Source organism: Plasmodium chabaudi (assembly GCF_900002335.3).
Source record: "Plasmodium chabaudi chabaudi strain AS genome assembly, chromosome: 12".
In the NCBI taxonomy this organism is placed as follows: Eukaryota; Apicomplexa; class Aconoidasida; order Haemosporida; family Plasmodiidae; genus Plasmodium; species Plasmodium chabaudi.
Genome location: NC_030112.2, coordinates 1,621,133 through 1,640,353, shown reverse-complemented (window position 1 = coordinate 1,640,353; position 19,221 = coordinate 1,621,133). Strand labels below are relative to the sequence as shown.

The window sequence follows — 19,221 nt, the reverse complement described above, 5'->3', positions numbered from 1 at the left end:
TCCTAGGGGATTTTTTTTTTATTTCTCATCAATTTGCACACATTTGCCAACCTTCTATATGCATTAAAATGGAAAGCTTGGAAGTGATGAATAAGTTTTAGATCGACATTACACCGAAGATTCTCTATCTTATAAATATCACACATACAGTCTCTCTTTCTTTTTTGCAATGATAAGGAAAATTCCACAAAATTTACATATATCTAATTGTGTCACAATTAATGATATATGTAAGGGCCTATGGATTGAGCATATGATTAAAAAAACACACATTCACAGTCTAAGTAAGATAAATTATTCCTTTGTTCAAAAAAAAAAAAATATTATTAACAAGAACATATATAATATGACATGCGCAGAATTATACAGATATAGCTGCTTATTAAAAAATGAGAATATTAACAACATAACTATTTATAAACAAATTAACAAAAGAGTTGAAATGATATATAAATTCCTTACACCATCAAAGATAATATTATTAATTAAATTATATTTAGAAAATATAAATCTTAATGCATATAAAAATACATTTAATTGTCTTATAGAAACTGCTATACAAAAATTAACCCAATTTAATTTAGAAGAAATAGTTAAATTATATAGTATTATTGGAAATGTCGAAAATAATGAAATGGTTGTTTATTTATTAAAATATTTTAATAACCATTTAATTAAGCATTACACATTTGTAGATATTAAATCATTTTCAATTATATTAAATGCACACGCAAAATTAAAAATCAAAGATATGAAATTAATAAACAAATTTCTACATATTATTATACAAAACGATTTATCTTTTGACATTATTAATTATTCGATTTTTTTTAATGCCTTTTATAAACTAAAAATAACAGATAATCAATATGTTACACAAATTGTTAATATGCTCTTAAAAGAAATCGACAATTTTAAGCAACATCAACATAATACTTCCCTACAAAATGATCAAACAAGTAATAACCCAAACGATATATTTGTTAATTATTACCCACACCATATTTGCAATATTCTACTTTATTTTAATATTTATGATATAACCAAAATTGATAACAGTACTAATAATCTCAGCCTGGGAAATCAAGGAAGTAAAAATGAAGACCCTGATATCCATTGCAAAAATAATGGATATATTTCATTTTTACTTGATTTATTAATTAAAAAAAAAAATTTAATTAAATGTGAAGAAATTTTAATGATATGCCAAATTTTCAAGTCACTGAAAATAAAAAATGACATATTAATAAACCATATAGAAAATGAATTATTGAAATATTTTAATCAGTATGCAAAAGAAAAAAAGTATAATCATAATAAAGATAATAATACAAAGGAACATAATATTATGCTATTCCCCAATGATAATAATAATGCCCTTGTAAAAATATTATTTGATATGTGTACTTTTTATAATGATATAAATATTTATACACATAGTATACAATATTTTCGTTATAAACAAAAATTAGACTATTATTCTTCTCTTTTATTGCTATATGTATATTCAGAAATCAATTTATTAAATCATGATGTTGTTACATTTTTAATTAATATTATAAAAAAAAATTATTTTTACAATTTTAGTTTGGAAAATAGCTTTCTTTTAATTAGATCTTTTTACAAAATTTTATTAAACAATCAAAATTATTATCCCTATTTAAATCAGCAAAAAGAGGAGAGGGCAAAAAATGCACAATTAGCCGAGGAAAATGCACAAAAAATTGATCAACCAACTATTTTTAACACACCAAAACAAACAGAAGAAATAACCATTCCCCAAAACAAGGGTTATACTAATTCGATAAGCATTTCATTATATTTAAAAAACATTTTCTATAAAATAGATAACCTATCTGATAAAGTATTCAAATATTTAGAAAACGAATTATTTGACAAAAAAGATAAAAATAAAATAATATATATAAACGAATATAACATAATATTTATGTGTAAGATATTGTATTATTGTGCATTCCTTAGAAGATATTCGTTTCTCAACAAAATTATTCCTTTTTTTATTAACAAAGAAAATGAAATTACTGATTTTAAAAATATATTAAACATTTTATATGCTTATTCTTATATCAAAAAAAATATATATAACATTGATATTCACAAGTTAAACCTTATACAAGCCAATGATGAATATATAAAAAATACATATATATGCTATACAAATGATATAGGAAAAATTGTAGATAACTACAATTTTATTATAAATAAACGAAATTACAACACACAAATCAAAAATATTATTTATTTTTATTTTATTCAATGCAAATTTAATGATTATCGTTATGTAAATATAGATAATATATATCAGTGGCTCGAATCATCTTTTTTAAATATACATTTGTTGTCGATATTGCTTAATATATCTCTTGCCAAAGAGTTAAACTTGATAACACGATTCCACAAAAGGATAGAAGAAAATGACGTTGAAAATAAAGCAATTGAAGAAATCGATGAAAACACAAAAAATGATAACAGTATTGATATAGCCAAACACACACACATGAACAAGGAACAAACAAATAGCGATGACATTATAGTAATGAAAATAGATAGGTTGAATTTTATAAATATGTATCATAAAATTTTCACCGAAATTAATAAACTTATTTTAAATTGTAAAAATATATATGATATAACAAGAATTTTTAATTCTTCATTTATTATATTAAACTATCTTGAAAAACTAAAATCAGAACAAAAGCTAAATGACGATGACATAAAAATAGAAAGAAACATACACACAGTATTAAAAAAAATTGAAAGAAATATTATACAAAATTATAATATATATGACAAAGAATTTATAATATTATTAACAGCTATCTGTATATATAACAACAATTATTCTTACATCCCATTCGCTTTATTTTATACTTATTTCAATAAATTTGTTTTTAAAAATAATATTTCTTACTTAATTTTATTAAGTAATGATGAAGAAATTAAATATTTATCAAATGAATGTTTATATATAAGTGGTTATAAGGATAATAATTCCGATTCGAACAAATCTACACACTTAAATAATATATGTCATTCCTTTAAAAATAAGGAAAGCATAGAAAATTTTTATAATTTTCATTTGTCAAACATTATAAACAACATCAACATTGCTTGTAATACTAGCCAAATAAATAAAAATGCCGAAGTTAATAATACACTAAATGAGCTTGATACGTTTAATATAAACCAAATTATTAGCATATACAAACTAATGGTAAGCAATAATGAATTGCTAGCGTGTAACGAGTTTTTTAAAAAAATTAAAGATAATTATTTCGAGTCTATAGAAAATAATTTCAAGATATTGGAAAGTCTATCTTTATACGATTTAAATCAACTATGTTTATACATTTTAAAAAAAAATGCATCAAACTTATCCCTATTTAAATATACCATTAAAAAAAATTATGAACATGTTCAGGCAAAAAAATATCATTTACTAAAATATGATTATATTATTTCTATATTAAATATTTCTATTAAATTAAAGAAGTACAATTTGTTTATTAACAATTCTGTTGTAATTGATATGATTTTAAAAAACTCTAACGAATTTGACACATTACAAAAAATTAATTCTCTTTTGGAATATTTGGTACAAATACAAGAAAAAAATATTTATGACAATATAACAGCTAATGATCAATTATTTCAATATTTTACTAAGGTCTATTTTAATTACTTTTTGAACAATCGAATTATTGATTTAAATAATGTAGTTTATTTTTTATATCTATTAACAACTTTTAATAAACCAGAAATTTTTTATTATATGTTCCAAGCTTTTTATTACAAATTTTTTAAATTAAATAAAATATTAATTTCACAAAAAAAGAAATACCTATTTCCAACAAGCTTAAATAATCCATTATATATTATTAAAAATATATATTCTCTCAATCATCAGGATAGTACACATGATGCTACTACCTATTTAAGTAACAGCCAAAATGATGAATATGTCATACATTTAACCAGCAATACTATAAATACAGATATTAATAATGTAGAAAATGTAGTAAGCTCACCAAAAAATAAACTAACACACACTGGTGAAGGAGATAGCTTTATTGAAAAATACACACAATTAGAGGAGGCAAAAAATGATGATAACTCTACTCAGTGTAAGCAAAACGAAGATAGTTTGAACCTAGAGTTTTTAGTAAAAAAAATAATAGAAAGCGATGAACATGATGTAATATATATAAATGATCATTCTTTTGTAACATTATACTTTTTGTTAAATTTAAATAAAAATGAAAAGTATATAAACCATGCAGAATTATATTCTTTCTTATTTTCAATTTTTAAAAACAATATATATATGATAAATAAAGAAGTTGCAATCCAATGCTTATATATCTATTTATATTCACAAATCAATGAACAACTAACTACCCAATTAACAGAACAGTATATCTATTTTGAAAATATCAATAATCCATTTAATGATCAAATAAAATATATATTAAATATTTTGATAACATTTATTCATAATTTAGATATTAGTTCAATTTTAAAGTTGGCATTTTTTTATATTAATGTATTTTTTAATGAAGACAAACACAAAAAAACAAACTATCGAATCAATGAAAATATTAAAATTATTTTTGACCATATTAACAAAAAAAAAAACTTAATAGAAAAAAATAATATACTTTATGAACAGGTAAAGAAGGCTGAAGGCATTCCCTATTCATAAAACAACGGCATATTCAAACAGGTTACATGCACCTAAAATGAATAACCAAATAAGTAATAAATAAGCACATACAAATTTTGCAATCTCAAATATTTTATTAATTACCCATATAGGAAAATTATAAAAATTTCAGGTATATTTCATAATTCTTTTTCTTGATAATATAAACATATTACATTCTTTAGGCGACACATTTACATATATCTGTGAATGTGCTCTTCATGATTTTTATTCAATGATCAGATATAACTAGCCCATTATGAACTATAGAATAATAGTGAACTGGATGTGTGTTATGCTTTTTTGAGCTTTGAAATGATCACCATCGATAGCAAATGTAATACCAAAAAAATTATATATACTAAGGTAAATACATCTTTTGATTCTTCTATATTATAATAACTTAGTATCACTACGAAAGGAGAAAACATAATAAAAATATGAAATATTATAAGCATGGGAACAAACTCACAAGCGACACGTAGCCAAGTACTCATAAAGTTATGAATTGCATAGCTTTATACAACCACACACATATTTACATTTACATATGCATATGCAAATATTTTTAACATACGGTATTCAAAATAGTAGGATACGAAGGAACTAGCGTCCAACATACTCGAATAAAAAGAACACATTAAATTATATATGCTCTTTATGTAGGCCTAAAAAAAAACAGAATTTAAAAAAATGTGCAGAATAAAAATGTAAGTAAATACAAAATTGTCAATCTCATTAAGTTATGTAAATACAAGGGGGATCAAATATATTACCTTAGTGACCAGTATATAAATAGGGATATAAAAAAATGTTTTATGAAGTGATTTCAATATTATTTCCAAAAACTGAAAAAAAAAATATAAAAAAATTAAAGTGCCAGTATACTAACTTAATAAAATGAAAACCCAATTGAGGAATCCTTACCAATAACCAGAGCTGATTAAATTTATTTTGAAATAAAATAAAACGCAAGGACAGTAGCAATATATTAATGACGGAACTAATAAAAATGGATGAGGTATAAGAATCTTCATTAAAATAACTAATATAAATATATAGGCCAACTAAATCCGTTACATAACCCGCAAAATTTAAATAACAATATGAATGCATATCTAAATGAATATTTTTAATTTTATAATTTAAAAATATTCTTTCAAAAGTAGGGATTATTAATAATAGACAGATATAAAATATATTGGAAAAATTTAAATTGTTTAATAATAATTTAATAGGATAAGTAAAAATTTTTTTTTTTTTTTTATGTTTTTTAATTTGAATTTTATCTTGTTTGGTATATAAATAATTATTATCATTTTCTGATAGTATAGTATCATCACTATATAATTTGTTTAACATATTATCACCATTTCTATTTTTAATATTTTTTTTTTCTTGTTCCATAATTTTCATATCCTTTTCAATTAAAGAATTATATTTTTCAATAAATGAATTTTTAAAACTTGGATAACATATAAAAGCATTATTTTTGAATGCATTCTTTATATTTTCAACAATTGATGTTCTTTTATTATTATTTGTTTTATAATCCCTATTATATTTTTTATGATAGATTTCTTCTTCATACTTCGAAGGCATTATTGTAAGTAGTGTATAATCATCTTTCGAATTCATATCATATACATTTTGTTCTCCTGTAATAACATCTTTTAATTTGCAACATTCGCATTTGAAATAATTAACATTATTTACTACCCATTTTTTTAATTTATAAAAAGTTGAAAAGGCATGCACACTTTCTTCATCATTCTCATTATATGTTGTGTGTGTTAATAAATCGTCTATATTTAATTCTTCACCTTTGAAAATATTGTTTTTAAAATTTGGAGATCTATAATTTTGAGTTCCATTATGGTAGTAGCTTTCCCAATTATTTTTATATGCTTGATCAAAAATATAAACATTTTTTTTTGTTGTTTCATTTTCTTCACTACTTTTGCGAAGTATTGTATGGCTGTTTTGTCTTTCCTTTTTTAATACACCATTTTCTTCGCTATTTTTACTAGACACATTTAATTTTGTACTGAATGAATTCACTGATTTTGGTTTACTACTATCTAGCTCATCATTTTTTTCATCAAAATTTGCATTTAGTATATATTCATTTTGGCTGTGCTTTAATATTTTGTCCTTATTTTTAAGAAATATGAAAGACAAAATAAAAATGGATAATGCTTTAATAAATGTATTTATAATCATAATATTTACATGCTCATATAAAATAAAAAATATATGATAAACAAAATAAATAAATATTGTAGATATACTTAAAATCATTTTACTTATCACTTGTATAACATATATAGTATTTAAGCTAAACTCGGTTCTATATATATTTGTAAATTTACCACATAAAAAAAATATGTTATCAGATATAACATCTGTTACACTTTCTAATAGTGAATATAAAAAACATAAAAAATATATATATTCCTTCTTTCTAATAAAATTACTTGAAATTAATATTAAAATAAAGGAATTAAAAATTTGTATTATTATACATGATAATATTAATATATTCAATTTTAAATGATAATAATCTTCATTTATTTTATTATTTATTATTTCTCTTATACTTGGATTATTGTCTTCTATCCCATAACGAAAACTTTTAAATTTATTATAATAATAGTAATATTCATAATCATTATTATGTTCAATAGCTTTCAGATCATTTTCTGTTAATTCATTACTATCTTTAAATAAATAATCAACTTTCAAACTTCCTTTTAATGATTTATTCGATTTCCTTCTTTTCTCATCCAATTTTTCATCATCTTCATATTCATCAAAATTCACTTTTACATTATTATTTATTTTTTCCATAAAATATTCATTATAATAAATACTACTCTTGAGATTATCCCCGTTTGTGATATTTTCATTTTGTACAGGACATACCACTATGTTATTACTATTTTCAAAACGATATGCTTCAAAATTATTTTTATTATTACATTGTGAATTTAAAGTAGAATAATGCGTATCGGATATGTTTAAATTTTCATTCATATTATATTTAATATCACTGTCTTTTTTTATATCTTCTAATTTTATATAATAATCATGATTCTTTGACATTTCTTTTTTTTTGTCTAATCGAAAATTTACCAAATTATTCTTCCCCCTATCATTACGTACATTTTCTTTATATATATAATTTTTATACTTCGGTGCAAAACTATTATCACTATATTCAGTTTTATTATCTGAATTGTTTTTATGCATACTTATACAATCCTTATCGTCCTCATTCGTTAAACTAACATATTCCCCTCCATTTGGTTCAGGGTTATAATAATTTTTCATTTTCATATATACCTTTTCAAGGATAGATATTTTGTGTTTTTTCTTAAATTTGGAATTTTGCAAAAGGTTGTTACTATTACTATTGTTATGTATTTTTTGATTTTTTTTTTTTTTTAAATTGTAAAAGACATTTTTTTTAGCAACACGCAAGGTATTACTACTATCAGCTAATATATTGTTCATGTGGTTATCATCACATTTTTCGATTTTTATTTTCATACAGCTTTTTTGATTGTTTCCATATTCACTACCACCTAATGGTTTCATAATTTCATTCGTATTATGTCTTCCAATTGTTAATACGCTTTTTCTTTTTTCACCCAAAATATAATTCATTTTTTTTTTTAACAAATATGTTTTATATTTTTCAAATGGTATATCATTTAGTTTGGCGAGAAAATCATTTTGTGATATTTTTTTTCTTTTACTAATTATGTATGCTCTTATTTTTTTTTTGGGCCCAACTAAATTATTCTTCAGTTTTTTACTTTCTCTTTTATTTCCTTTTCCATTTTTATCATGATCTATATACCTACATTCGTTCTGATTAACTTTATTAGGTTCATATGGTATTGAAGAATAATATACTTTTTTAAAATCATTATTAATTTTATCAAAATAATAATACATATATATATAGTATGATATGTAATCAAAAAAAAGCGTATAAAAACATTTTAAACATATTGGCAAATATACTACTACAAATAATTTTGTGTTTAAAAATTTATCATCACTTTTACTATTAAAATTAAAAAAATGTGTAAAATAATAAAAAAAATTTCCATCATTTTCACTTGTGTCTATATTTTCATATTTGCTTAGCAAGAATGTAAAGAAATGAGATATTGTTATTTCTGCATATGTGTATGTTATTCTTAAAAAAAAGGTATACACAAAAAGGATATGATAAATATAGTAATTTTTAAGGAAGTAGTAGTAATTCAATAATTTCAACAGCTTTTCTTTTAACATTTTCGCTTATCTATTTTGTTACACTATATTTTTCTCAATTTGGTTTGTATTTCATTCAAATTTGTATACAATGTGTGGTGCTATACATATATGTTGTCTTCTTATATAAATAAAATCAAGCATATCAATCTCTTCTTTTTACATTATAAATAATCTTTTAATTTATTTTCCTTCGGCATGCATACTTGAGCATATGTACAAATCGCAAATCAAAAAATAGAAGCATGTATGCTTTACTATATAACTAATATGTGATAATCGATAAAAAAACAGCATATAAGCATGGTTAAAGAGGCAGCCACCAAAAAAACATTCCTCATATTTTAGTAGCACACTAAAATATGTGCATACATATGTAAGGAGTAATAATATAAAATGCTAGTAAAAAATAATAATAGCTTTATATGTATCAAAGGCTTACGCAATAGTAATAGCATAAGGGACACCAAACAAAAAGTTTCTATACATAGTAATTCGAAAAACATATAGCATATAAAAATTATATTCTACATTAAAAAAAACGGATAAACGAAAACAAAAAATGGATTAATACACCACCGAATTTTGTACAAACGATTGGATAAACACAAATGGTAAATTAAGAAAGGGAAACGAGCAAAAAATTGTGTGTGTACGTTGAAAGTGAAAAATGAAAAATGAAAAAAAAAATGTATAAACGTATTTTATTATTACTTCTCTATATATATACTTGAACAGTATGAACAAACAAATCACATTAATTATTATCAAATTCAAACATAAGCCACTAAAGCACCATGTATTTTATATCTATTGTTAGCAAAGAGATAAAAATAGGCGTTAGTAGTGTAGTTAATATTTTACCAATCAAATGATTAAGTAAATCAAATAATAAAAAAATTTGTAATTAGTAAATAAAAATAACGAATTTATACATATTCCATTTTAGACAATAATATGTTTCCTTACTTTCATTTATTTCATATCACCATTGATATATATACATGCACATATGTGTATATTTTGTCAAAACGGTATATTTTACATTTTTCTCAATATATATTTTGTTCTTTTATATATTTTTAAATAAATACTATAAAAATATTATATTCGAATAAAAGGAAAACTGTTATTGTAGCTATTTTGTATATATTATTTACACATTTTTCATTTTTTTTGACAAAAATTATTTATTTTTACGATATGTATTTTCATTTTAATTTCCATTGAAGCATATATTTCAATTTCTAATTTTCTTTTTTTAAATTCATATCATGTGTATAATTGCCCATATGGAAATTATTTATGATTGAAATATTCCAATCCTTTTACCTGACATGCACATATAAAATACATTAGTGTGAAAATTGTAAGTTAAAATATTTTTTTTTTACTTTTTCCAAACAAATTATCATTTTAATACCTTTCAAATTACTATATAATATACAAAAAATCGTATTTTTTAGTTAATTAAAAAATGATGGTATATAATTAAAGAAAAACAAATAGATAGCAAAATATATAGTAGTGGTAACAAGTATTAGAAGACCATAGAATATAAAAATAATGCTTCATATAATTCGAGTTACATATATTTTGTTTTAACTTTGGAATTTTAATATTTTAACCCCATTTAAACACTTTAAAATTTTTAATATCCCCTTTTTAATGAATGCCAAATGTATATATATCACAACTTATCTTTCTCCAAAAAAATTAAAAAAAAGAGAACGAAATAAATAGTAAAGCAATTTTACTGTTACATTTTTTATTAATTTTAAAATATGCATATTGCCAATTTTCTATAATGCATATTTTTTTGTATTTTATAATATTGCCTTCTTTTTATTTACAGTATTTTTTCCGCACTTCGAAAAATTAATACGTGGTTTTAAGCCTATTAAATTATTATGAAAATATAGAAGGTGACGAGTATAGTATACCCCACAAACAATCCTTCGAGTTACCATCCCGATATAATAAAATATATTTTCTTCGTAAAAAAAAATACATATATATATACACATTATTATTAGCATTATAATTGGTAGAATAAAGAATATAAAATATATAGTAACGATTTTATATTCAACTTAATGAGGATTTATTTTTTTAATCTACTTATTTTATTTTGCGTATTTTATTTTTCATTATTTTATTTTGCTATTTTATTTTGCATGATTTTATTTTTTTATTTCTCCTTGTACCATAAATTAACAAAAATATTCATGCATTCTACATTTTGTAGTTAAAGAACATGATAGCTTAAATATGTTATGCATTATTTTTACATAATTTATATTTTTTTTTTGTAACCCCCTCCCTTACGCTAATTAATTTTTCAAATTTTATAAAAATATAAGCTAGGTATGCTATCAACAGTTCAATTGCTATTGTAAAAGAACAAAATAAGTTATACCTATTCCAGCAAAAAAATATATATAAAATAATAAGAACAATAAGAACAATAAAAATACACATGGTTGTAATTATATTTGTATGGCACCATTAATGAAAAAAAATAATTAAAAACACACTTTTAATTATTTTCCATTAATCACATGGTATATACGTATATACATATATAAGTAACACCCCCTGTTGATGTAAATTTTACAAATACAAAATGAATATGCTTATAAAAAGCGCACTAATTGCGTTTGTTATCAGTATACAAATACACATTGCAAAATGCTTGAAGCACGAGAAAAGTACCTATTTCTCAAATCCCCCTATAAATTTACACTATAATAATATAAATGAATATAGTAAAAATAAAAACTATATAAATACTCAGAAAATAAAGAATTTTAATAAATCAACGCTTTTTATAAATAATTATAAAACAACCTATGAAAAAATTAACAGACCAAATGAAAATAGTTCGAATATAAGGAACGTTCATAAATATAGTGTGGAAAAAAAAAAAATTGTATTAAATGCTAAGAATAATGAAAAGAATGAAGGAAGATTTGTTTTGTTTAATAATTCTGGAAAGAATAGTACCGGGAATTATGGAAATAGAAATTATGGAAACAGAAACCCTAACGATATATCAAATAATGGAGGAAGAACTGTAGGAAATGCAATGACAAATACTAATAAAGAAACTAATGCTGTAACAAAATCTGGAATTTTAAATAATATTATAGAAGGTGGCAAAACTATTTCTTTGTTAAGTTTATGGTATGTATGCAATATTTTATATAATATAGAAAATAAAAAGGCTTTAAATTTAGTCAACTTACCAATTACACTATCTGTATTACAAATATACATTGGCTTACCACTATTTTTAATTCCATGGTTTTTAAAATTAAAAAATAAGCCAGAATTATTTTATGATGAAAATGAAATGAAAAGAATAAGTCAAAGTGATCGAAATTTTATTATTAAAGGATTTCAAAGATATATGTTATTTTTAAAAAAATATAGTAGCATTATGAAACAAAGTATATATCATGGATATACCCACTTATTATCAGTTATTGCTATGGGCGCTGGTGCTATTAGTTTTGTTCATATTGTTAAAGCTTTAGGGCCCATATTTGCTGCCTTTTTCTCATTTGCTTTAACTAACACTAGAATGTCTATCTATACTTATTCATCTTTGGTGCCAATAGTAGTGGGTGTATCACTAGCTTCAATAAAAGAATTGTCATTTACTTATAAAGCATTATATTCAACATTAACAGCAAATGTACTTACAACACTTCGAACAATAGAAGCCAAAGAGTTAATGAGTAAAAATCTTGAAAAACTAGGAAAAAATCTTACACCAGAAAATATATTTTCACTTCTAACCATTTTCTCAGCAATATTTTTAACTCCAGCATTATATATGGATGCACATAGATGGAAAGATACCTATTATTATTTAATGAATAATAAAAACGTTTTAAAAGTTTTTGGAAAACATGTTTTAATGTCAGGTCTATGGTTCTATTTATATAACCAGTTATCATTTATTTCATTAAACAGATTAAACCATATTACACATGCAGTTGCAAGTACAGTTAAAAGAGTATTCTTAATATTAACTAGCTATTTTATTTTCGGAACGAAATTTTCTTTTCTTGGAGGAGTCGGTTCAGCCATGGCTGTAAGTGGTACATTCCTTTATTCAATTGCGAAGAAAAAATTTGGCTAATCTCACAAATATTTATAAATTATTGTCAAACTATTTTTCAATATTAAAAATATGAACACACACACTTTTTAAACCAAAGTAATATAAATATATTACTAATACAAAAAACAGGGATTTATATGTTACCATTTTCACCTTTATTTATTGCTATTGTTTTAACACTATTATTATTTTTTTTGTTGTTTTTCCAAAATAATGCATATCAATTGTCCTTTTCGTTACTTCAAAACACATTCAGGTGAATGTTCTATATGTATGTATGCATGTGTGTTTTAATTGATTTATTGCATAATGACATTATTTATAACATTATTATGTTTAATTTTTGTTATTGTGTTTTTTTCTTTATTATTCTGTTTATATATTCATTTACTATTTTTTTTTTCTTCAGTATATGCTTACACATATTATTCGAATTAATCATTTCTCAATTCCTTATTTATATTTACGCCTTTTAACTTATTTTATTTATTACATTTTATCAACCATTAACTTATTAATTTTTTTATTAACAATTACAAAATGCCTATAATATCGTATCAATTTCGACTAGCTACCTTATAACCAAAACAATTAAAAGGAAATGCCCAACTAAATAACCACACACATACATACTGTATTTATAATGTACATAAATTTTCTCATATTGTGATCGAACTTCAACATATAACTGCTGATATACCTCCTTTTGGTAAACGATGAAAAAACCCAAAAGCAACAACACATGGAACCCCAGTTAAATGTATACTTAAAAACTTAATGATAACAAGCCAATTATTATATAATATAAATTATATATCTATTTGGTTAACCTGATTTAAAGTAAGTAGGGCTAATAACAATATTTTTTAGAAAAATACTTTATAATTTGATTAAAAAGGTGGCAAAAAATAAACATATTACCCATCAGCCTACAATATATAGATTACAATTTTTAGTATGGCATATATCGTATTTAATTTAAAAGATTAAAATAGAGTTCGAAATATGCATTCGAATAAAACATATCAACAAAATATAATATTAAATATAAGCGAAAAAAAAAAATTACAAAATATATCATCTTTAAATCATTTTAAGCAAGCTATGTTCACATACATGTCTAATTGAAACAATAGTGATATAACTCACTATTTTAATATGGCTACATTAATTTAATAAAAACTAATACAAAAAATTATATTTAAAAAAAAATATAAATAAAAAAAATATATTCATATTTATTATTAAATTTTAATACGTATACATAGGTACATATACATATACATATGCACATACCCCGAGCCGGGTAAAATGATTTGTACGTTTCCTTTCTCGATGCTATTTATATTCATATTGAAATTTGTAGCTTTCTCTTTAAATAATATAACCAACAAAACAATATGTCAATATAATTAACATAGTTGAATAAAACAACTAGAGTATTATGATCAAAAAGAAAAGTGTAACTGTTAATAAAAAAATTATCATATACAAATAAGAATTACTCGTGCTATTAATAATTCTAGTAAACATATTTCTATTTCTATCCAACAAATCTCTTGTTTCATCCACATCTCTATCTATATCATCTAATATTTCATTATGTACTTGTATTTCACTATTTATATTATAGCTAATATTTTTTAAATTTTGTGTTGTTCCTTCAAGAAATTCAAGTTGTTCATCTTGCAATCTCATCATATTATGTTGTTTTAACATTAACTCTTCTCTGCTTATGTCATTTATATATGATCCATCTCTGCTATCAAAATTGTTTACGAAATCCATCGTTATATTATACGAAGTGCTCTAAAAAAATTAAAAAATAATAATATGAAAAAAGTTGCAACAAATACGTATGTGGGCATAATACCCTTAATTAAGCCTACACACGCATATATATATACACATTAGAGTGCTAGCAATTTGATTCTATCTTACCGATTCATTATTCGTTCCATACTCTTCGTACAGTTCTGATATATCATTTTTCATTGTTTCTAGGAGCTCTACCTTACTCCTATATTTCCCTTCATTTGATTTATATCTTATATCATTTTTTATATAATCATTGTTTAATTGATGTATTAAAAATTTCATATTTTGATTAAATTCTGTTATTTTCCCCCTTAATATAGCTCTGTTTTTAGCTTTTTTTCGTTCGCTTTCATTTTTTCTCAATAATTTTTTAATTTCTTTTCCCGTTTCAATGGCTTTTTCATAATCGGTATCCCATATATCCATTGCCGCTTAATTTATTCATAAAATATAATACACAAACAGACAGATATATGATGCATATATAATCACACTAATGTATAGTTTTTTTAACTATAAAAAATATTAATAAATCATATAATCATTTCTAGTATTTTATATATGAATTTATACATATATAATATCAAATTTTTATTCGGACAATTTTTATTAATAAAAAATAATTTTAAGCATATTTATATGGATATTAATTTATTAGTGCTAATAAATAATATTATCAAAAATATGTGCATATTAAAAGAAATATAAATATTCTTGTGTGACAAAAATATAACAAATTTGTATTCATACATAAAATTGCATTTAAAAATACAATATTTTATTATTTTTTGAATTTTATTCTGAAATTATATATGTATATATAAGATATTCTTCGGAATACATGTAACTATATCTATATGACATAATTCGTTCTGATCTGGCAATAATGTTGTGGTATTAATTATTTCTCTATAAAATAGGATCTTATATATATTCTTGATAATATGTTTTTGCATTAATATAAGAAAAAAACTATCTGTACATCAATTTTTTATAATTATATAGGTATTATTTTATGGGTACAGCTAATTGACACATTAACAAACGTACTCACTGTTTGAAATCAAACCTTCATTTAATAATGCAGTTTTAAAACAATTAAGCTTTAAAAGCAAGGATTAAAATAGTATAACCTTCGAACAAACTTAAAAATATATATATATATATATATATATATATAATAAAACAAAATCAAACCGATAATTCGTATAGTATTTTTCTGACGGAAAAGCTAATTTAATCACGTTTTAATATATGGCTAGGAATTGTACTTACTATATATATACAATTTTGAAAATATAATAAAACAATATAATACGGTACACTATAGGAGAAATAAATTATACTATTGTGTCACCACTACTATATTACCTAGTAATAAATATTATGTTGTGCTTGATTTGTTGATGTTTTTCTTTTTTTGTGTTAGTTTTCTTCTATCTTCATTCTTATAATTATTATTTTCTGTTTCTCATCTATATAAAATAGCATTTTAACATAATTTTAATCGACTATAAGATAAATTAAGGATGATCATCCAAATATATACTTAAGAAGATACATATAAATATATCTAATAATAAATATATAATAATAAATATACAAATACTTTTGTAACTAGAACAGAAAATGTAGAAATAAAAAGTAAAACAATGCAAAATAAAATGAAAATATATATTATTAAGTGTAATTAATTTCCATATTTTTGGAAATAATATATTTTACAAAATAAAAATAATTATATATTTCCCATGTAAAGTAATTTCCTATATTTAATTTGTTCGGTTTTTATAGGTATATATAAATATATTAAAAATAATTTTAGAAAAATTTTCCTATTTCTTTAAATAGTAATATTATACGTAACATAAAATAATATTTGGATAAAAATTAATATACGTTTACTCATAGTAATAAATCCGCGCCGTTGTAAATTGCCAACAAAAATGAAGTAATAAAATGGCTGGCTATTTGTTTGATTTCTTGCGCCACAATTTTTATGTATACATATATAAAGGCAGTATTTATTTTATTTCCTTATTTCTCAATTAAAAACGAATTTAATTTTATTATTTTCCCTCTTTATAAATTATATCACACTATTTTATTTAGTATTAAAATCGCTTAGTTTAACAATTCATAACAAATTTAAAATTTTGGAAAAAAATAAATATTTCCCTTTATATCATATTCCACAAAAATAAACAACGTAAGCATAAGTGAAAATACGAAAAAAAATATATGTACATAAATGTATTTATAGTACACTACATACTTAACATATTTATGCCTTCTACCTTTAAAATAAAAAAAACTTATTAAGATATAAAAATGCTATTAAATTTTTATATGCTATCAATTTAGTGAGAGCATAAACATTATAAGTGTGCATATTTCATTGTGGACAAAATATTATCATAAGCTTATATAGATATTTGAAAAAAATACATAACCCATTACACATTTATATTTATTTTAACAGGTTACATACAATAGTATTATTAAAAAAATAAAATGAATAAAAATAAACAAAGGACTAAAAAGAGATTGCCCAAAGGACGATCACGATATATACCAACACAAGAAGAAGTTGAACGACGAAATGAAGAAATCTCAAGAAGACCAAAAGATGATGATTCAGAAGAAGCTGAGTCTGGATCTGAAGTTGAAGCATCAGAAGAATCTGCATCAGCAGAAGATTCAAAATCAGAAAATGTAAACGAAAAAGATGAACAAAATAAAAATGAACAAGACGAAGAAAAAAATAACAATTGAAAACATAAATAGCTGGATATCAATCCAATTATAAATATTCTATTAACAAAAATTTAATTAACTTTTTAAATACATGCCCACGTATTCACTTTTCTAAATTGTTGAATATTTAAACACACACACATATATATGCATATATATAATTGTTCATGTATTTACTATTTTTTTATGTATAATTTTTTTTCTTATGGAATAAAAAAATAAGCATAAGAAAAAAATGCTCCTTCAGCTTTATATTATGTTTGCATAGCATGGCTTGCAATATAAAAATACATCAATGTAGTATATATTTATACATGTATGTATAAAACAAAAATTTATATCCTATTCTATACATAGCTTATTGGATATATACACATAAATCATGTGATTAAATTGCCAATAGGAGTATTTTAAGCTGCTATAAAATTCATGTTGGCATTACGACATTTTTATAGTCTACTAATTTGTGTCATATTTATTGTAAATGCTCTTAACATCATGATTGGTAATATAACACTCACACATACACTATAAACAATATCATTATATTTTTTAATGAAACACATTTAAATATCATTTTTTTTTAATGAAACACGTTTAAATACCATTTTTTTTTAATTATATCTATTGTTTCATATCCAACTATTTGAAATAAAACAATATTATGATCACTATCTTGTAATAAAAAAAAATTACAATATTTTTATAGCCCAAATAATAATTTTTAATAATTATATATGCACAATATTATTTACCCAAATAATGTTAAAATATGAGATATATTGTCTGCATATAATTGTAAATTTATACACCTTTTCGACGCCTTTAATTATATTTATTACATATGCATTATATTAACATTTTTTATTTCTTTCCCTGATTTTCTTTTCAATTTTATCAAATATATTGTCTTTTTGTGCCACCTATATTTTACGATAAGGTACCAAGCTTTGAAAAGTTATTATATATACTATAAAATATAATATTTTATTTTCCCCATTCTCCTCTTAAAAATAGGCAAGCACATTTGCATTCATACTATAGCTATAATTGTTAAATAATAAGCGACTTAAAATGAATAATGACTAAGGATTATTCCTGTTATTTATAGAATATTCAAACAAAATAATGACAATGTATTAAAATATGAGAAAGCATAGTAGCACTCCTTTATTTACTATATTATATATCACACGTTTATACACACATATTTACGTAGGACATATACTCTATATTTGCTACATGCTTATAATTTTCACTGCCCTTATTTTAAATATGTAGCATACTTGGGTTTATTTAACCTTTTATACATAATTCATATATATTTTAAAATCGATATTTAGTTTAATTAAATAAATAAACATATATAATACATTTTATAAAAATTTAATCGTTTGAGAAAGAATTATTCATTTGTGGGTTGGGGTAAAAAAGGGGAGAAAACAAAATTTATTTATTTTCCCCCTAGACCTTTTATTTTCAAATTTTTTCAATTTTGTAAATA

General features: G+C 22.2%; 5 protein-coding genes across 5 annotated transcripts; 3 read left to right on the top strand and 2 right to left on the bottom strand.

The window, feature by feature from the left end:
* Positions 1 to 169: 169 nt before the first annotated feature.
* On the top strand, positions 170 to 4,723 carry PCHAS_1245200 (conserved Plasmodium protein, unknown function; the record flags this gene model as incomplete). The annotated part of the gene is made up of 1 exon (XM_736384.2): positions 170 to 4,723. The coding sequence occupies one exon, from the start codon at positions 170 to 172 to the stop codon at positions 4,721 to 4,723; it is 4,554 nt and encodes a 1,517-aa protein (XP_741477.2).
* Positions 4,724 to 5,016: 293 nt separating this feature from the next.
* Positions 5,017 to 9,031, bottom strand: PCHAS_1245100 (conserved Plasmodium protein, unknown function; the record flags this gene model as incomplete). The annotated part of the gene is made up of 4 exons (XM_736383.2): positions 5,017 to 5,135; positions 5,301 to 5,391; positions 5,500 to 5,571; positions 5,651 to 9,031. 4 exons carry the CDS (start codon positions 9,029 to 9,031, stop codon positions 5,017 to 5,019), a joined length of 3,663 nt encoding a protein of 1,220 aa, XP_741476.2.
* A 2,605-nt stretch (positions 9,032 to 11,636) lies between these two features.
* Positions 11,637 to 13,160, top strand: PCHAS_1245000 (phosphoenolpyruvate/phosphate translocator, putative; the record flags this gene model as incomplete). Its single annotated transcript, XM_733781.2, has 1 exon — positions 11,637 to 13,160. The coding sequence occupies one exon, from the start codon at positions 11,637 to 11,639 to the stop codon at positions 13,158 to 13,160; it is 1,524 nt and encodes a 507-aa protein (XP_738874.2).
* A 1,416-nt stretch (positions 13,161 to 14,576) lies between these two features.
* On the bottom strand, positions 14,577 to 15,386 carry PCHAS_1244900 (SNARE protein, putative; the record flags this gene model as incomplete). Its single annotated transcript, XM_016799029.1, has 2 exons — positions 14,577 to 14,951; positions 15,084 to 15,386. The coding sequence occupies 2 exons, from the start codon at positions 15,384 to 15,386 to the stop codon at positions 14,577 to 14,579; spliced, it is 678 nt and encodes a 225-aa protein (XP_016654377.1).
* A 2,088-nt stretch (positions 15,387 to 17,474) lies between these two features.
* PCHAS_1244800 (conserved Plasmodium protein, unknown function) lies at positions 17,475 to 17,735 on the top strand (the record flags this gene model as incomplete). Its single annotated transcript, XM_736398.1, has 1 exon — positions 17,475 to 17,735. The coding sequence occupies one exon, from the start codon at positions 17,475 to 17,477 to the stop codon at positions 17,733 to 17,735; it is 261 nt and encodes an 86-aa protein (XP_741491.1).
* Between the last annotated feature and the right edge of the window lie 1,486 nt (positions 17,736 to 19,221).